This window comes from Triticum aestivum, chromosome 7D (assembly GCF_018294505.1).
Source record: "Triticum aestivum cultivar Chinese Spring chromosome 7D, IWGSC CS RefSeq v2.1, whole genome shotgun sequence".
NCBI lineage: Eukaryota > Viridiplantae > Streptophyta > Magnoliopsida > Poales > Poaceae > Triticum > Triticum aestivum.
Window position 1 is genome coordinate 125,777,016 of NC_057814.1, and position 4,425 is coordinate 125,781,440.

Below are 4,425 nucleotides of genomic sequence, written 5' to 3' on the forward strand. Positions count from 1 at the left end.
CTTATCGCAACCCGACACCTTTTTTAGCTGCGAGCACGACTGCTACATTGCAATGCACCATTTTCATGTTTAAATTCAAACTTTTCGAACGGTAACAAAATTTCGGGGGGCAACCGAATTTCGGATAACCAACCGGTTAATGGGAAACTTGACCGAAAAAACCCTTGAGACTGACCATTGAATCAACTTAATGCTACAAATTAAATTGTGTAGAACAATGTACCATAAAAAATCTCTAATTTTCTATGTCTAGCCACGCAAATACACGAATTACTCAGGTAGTTCTGGCTTCTGGGTCACTTAGATAATTCATATGTGAAACTTACATAAAGTGTACTCCCTCCGATCCATATAATACGGATCGAAGAGAGTATCATGATTTGCATTGTTTATTTGCGGCACTTTCTCTCCACCACCCTGCGGAAAAACATGCTTCTCACGAATTACGGTGTAAGCTGTGATCGAAAATTCTACACATCCTTCTCGGAGATCGGCTCAGTGAGCTTCAGACCCCAAGACATGTCTTCGCAAGCCCGGACATGAGGCACCAGATTACTAGTGTCGAGGAGTTTGTCGACTTCTTTCCTGGTGCACTCGAAGTATGGCGGCCCCTGAGCACACGGCTCCATGGACATCGCCCGTTTGCACGGCGGGTCGGGCACCTTCGGGTTCTGGTCCTCCGGCTTGAACATGATGTATGGCGTGAGCCCGCCGAGAGCGGTGCCGACGTATCCGAACGTCGACCAGCCGCTGGTGACGATCTTGTCGGTCATGCTCAGCAGGTACATCTCGGCCAGCGCCTTCATGTCTTGCATCCGGTGGAACATACGCTGGTGCTCTTCGCGGCTCGGCTGGTGCACGCTCACCACCTCCCCGTTCGCGCTCGCCGACCGCCAGTACATCTCCCGGATGCTGTCGTGGTACCACCCGTTGAGGCCCGTCACGAGGACGGCCTTGGACCGCGCGCCGGCCGTCGTCGTCGGCGGGGGCGGTGCTCCTCCGGCGCTTGGCAGCACCCCCGGCAGGAGTCGCTCTTGAGAGGTGCACGCGAGGATCTGATCCAAGATGTGCTGGACCGGCTTGTCGTCCTTGACAAAGGCCCTGATCTGAATGCCCAGCCGCTCGTCGGCGTTCTTGAGGTAGGAGTCGTAGAACCGCGTGACCATGCCCCAGACGTCGTTCGTCGGGTGGAGAAGATACCGCGAGACGATGTAGAAGACGGAGTCTTTCCGGGGGAACATCCGGTGGAGCTCCTGCTGGTACGCCGGGTTGAGGAAGAGGATGGGCGCAATGTAGCCGTCCGTCCTCATGACCACCCACTGGACCCGGTGGAGGAACTGCCGGTGGTCGTCGCAGTAGGCGAGCTTGTTCTCGACGGACGCGGCGTGGTCGAGGTGCATGTACACGAACCGGTGCTCCGACGACGACCCGCCGGTCTCGTTGCGCAGCGTAGTCACGTTGCCGTAGCTCTCCGCCGCGTCCTCGCCGAGGTCCTTGTAGCCCTGGAGCGGGAAGTCGAGGGGCAGCAGCCACGTGGTCCCCGGGAAGGGCTCGCAGAAGAGGTCGCCCATGGTCTTGCCCCGGTCGACGAGCAGCACGCGGTCGGTGAGCATGGCATAGAGGAAGGCCGAGGCCGCGGCGAGTATCCGGTTGCCGAGGCCCCGGTAAGACAGCAGCACGAGGTAGCTGCAGCCGTCGATGGTGTCGACGTCCTTTACCCCGGATTTCAGCCTGTCGGAGGCTCTCCGGTACGCGTCGGTGCCTGGACCGCAGCGCCGCTGCAGCGCCTCCTGCTGCCGCAGCCGGTCGATGAGATACGGTGTCGGCGAGCGTGTCATGTTCTTGCGGTAGTAGACGGACTGGTACCGGCTGGCGCAGGATTGCTCGTCCAATCCTGGAAGGAGAAGGCCCCCAAGAAGCATGTCTTTCTTCTTGGATGATTCTGCAGCTGGAATGGAGCATAATTTAGTCAGAGACTCAGAGTAACACCCCCCAATTTTTTTACTGTACATGCTAGTGCAACCACGGGCGTTCGTAGCATGGAAGAACCAAACTGATAAAAACCTAAACAGTTTGGGCGTCAGTGGAGAAAACACGAAAATTTCAATTACCTAAGCCGGCCACGGTGGATTTGATCCACACCGCCGGCGCGTCGAGGCGGCCGCTGAAGATGAAAAGGATGGGCGGGATCGTCATGATCAAGGCCAGCGCCACGGCATTCGCCGCGGAGCTCCGTCGCCTGGGGTTGACGATGGACGCCTTCTCCGCCTTCTTCGCCGTGCACGGCGAGGCCAACTCAACCTCCAGCCAGCTCGACTCCTCTCTGCTGCATTTCTTGTCCATCCTGGGTTAGCTTTCAGTGACACCTCTCTTGCAGTGGCTTCCTAGCTATGCGACCTTAAGTGAAAACCGTCTCTTCGTTAACAAACCAGTGTTTGCAATGTACTAACATACAATACAGTAGATCGTGTGTAGATTTGCTTTTCAGATCTGTAGCTTGAGAAAGATGATGAGTTGACCGTCCCAAGGTACACAATTTTTTGCTAGACTTGGCGCCAGAGTAACCGCAAGTTGCCATGTTAGCCTAGTTGGTTAACGGCGCAGTGCTGCTAGATGCGTGTAGCTGGCCCATTGGGCTGGTTCAATCGTTTGCTCATTTCGTTGGAGAGAATCAGTTGTTAAATGGACAGATCGATGGAAGCGCTGCGAAATTGCGCTCCACCGACGTTCGATGTAGCACCGGTAGTTCGATGCAATCTACGATTCATTAATTAGCGCATCGGCCGGTGCCCGGTGAATTTGAGCACATGGTGCACGCGCGGGACTGAAAACAAGATTTGAGTCAGTTGACTGACCCAAACATGTTTCAGTCAAGCGCGCCTCTAACCGTAAGGTGCATGCTTCATTATGTTAACTCTCTTTTTTTTCTTTACTTTTTTCATGTTTTACTCAAATTGAATTTTTAAGTTGCGGGTGCATGCGTACAAACCATTCATGCATGCACATACACTTGTGAACTGCTGCATTAGTACATAAAATATAAGCCGTACATAAATGAGACGATTTGAATATTTCAATAGAGACTACGTACAGACTAGAATGAATGAACAAACACAGTAAAACAGTTCTGGCATTGGTATTACCCTTTCAGAAAAAAACTAAAACAAAACTAAAATAATAAAGTTTTCTAAGAAAGAATGGAACACTTTAAGAAGAAAGAAAAGGAAAAAAAACTTTCAAAAATTGCACACAATTTGCACTGATATTGCACTTTTTGAAATATGCTAAGAATAAGCAGATAATAGTGCATTTTCGCATTCTACTATAATTTACACAGAGTGTAACTAAAATACTGTATTTCCTTTAAGACGAAAGAGAATTAAAAAAAAACTTGCACACAACTTTGCACCAAAATTACACTTTATGATAATATGCAAAAGTAATCATATAATCATGAAATGTTGGCACATATTATATAGTATTTGTTTGTATATAATTACACTCAGCCAAAAACACACAGAAAACAAAACATAACCAATAAAAGAAAGAAAAAAGGAAAAGGAAAAACCCATAGAAACAGAAAATAGAAATAAAAATGAAGCAAAAATACCCTTAAATAGGAAATAAAAAGATACAACAAACTAAAACAAAATAATTACAAAATTTGCACATAAATTGCGCTTTGTTATAACATGCAAGAATAGACACATGATAGTGAATTTTATTTGCAAAAAGGAAATTTCCTAAAGAAAGAATGAATTAGTGGCATTGGTATTTGATTCATGGTGTCTGTACTTATCCGAATAAAAATAATGAATTAGTGATCATGGTATTACCATTTAAGAAGAAGGAAAAGTAATAAAACAATTATGACAAGATTTGCACACGGTTTGAATTGAAATTGCGTGTTTTTATAATATGCAAGAATAAGCACAAATAGTGAAATTTCACAAAAAAAAGAGTTTCCTAAGTAGGAATGAATTAGAGGTATTGGTACCCTTAAAGAATAAATAAAATGAAATTAAAGCTTCAACCAAATTGAAATAATGAAGTTTTCTAAGAAATAATGAATTAGTGTCATTGGTTTCCCGTTAAGAAGAAAGGAACTGAAAATAATAAAACAGATAATGAAATATTTTGCAAACAATTTGCACAGAAGTTACACTTTTTTATAATATGCGGGAATAAGAATATAATAGTGTAATTTTCACAAAAAACGAAGTTTCCTGAGAAGAAATGAATTTGCGGCATTGGTATTATTATTATCATTAAAGAATAACAGAAATAAAATAAAACTGAAAAACCAAAATACCAAAGTTTTCAAAAGAGTATGAATTAGTGGCTTAGGTATTACTCTTTAAGGAAAAAATTAAATAAAATAAAAAATAGGACAAGATAAAATAATGAGGCTTTCTAAGGAGGAAT

General features: G+C 45.8%; 1 protein-coding gene across 1 annotated transcript; it reads right to left on the bottom strand.

The window, feature by feature from the left end:
• Positions 1–366: 366 nt before the first annotated feature.
• LOC123169968 (probable fucosyltransferase 7) lies at positions 367–2,404 on the bottom strand. Its single transcript, XM_044587819.1, has 2 exons — positions 2,112–2,404; positions 367–1,948 (listed from the first exon to the last, which is right to left on the bottom strand). Exons 1-2 carry the CDS (start codon positions 2,341–2,343, stop codon positions 471–473), a joined length of 1,710 nt encoding a protein of 569 aa, XP_044443754.1. The 5' UTR covers positions 2,344–2,404; the 3' UTR covers positions 367–470.
• Between the last annotated feature and the right edge of the window lie 2,021 nt (positions 2,405–4,425).

Coding starts and splice junctions, on each gene's coding strand:
- LOC123169968 (XM_044587819.1), bottom strand. CDS start 2,343: ATGGACAAGAAATGCAGCAGAGAGGAGTCGAGCTGGCTGGAGGTTGAG. Junction 1,949..2,111: donor ATCCACCGTGGCCGGCTTAG/GTAATTGAAATT, acceptor GCTCCATTCCAG/CTGCAGAATCATCCAAGAAG.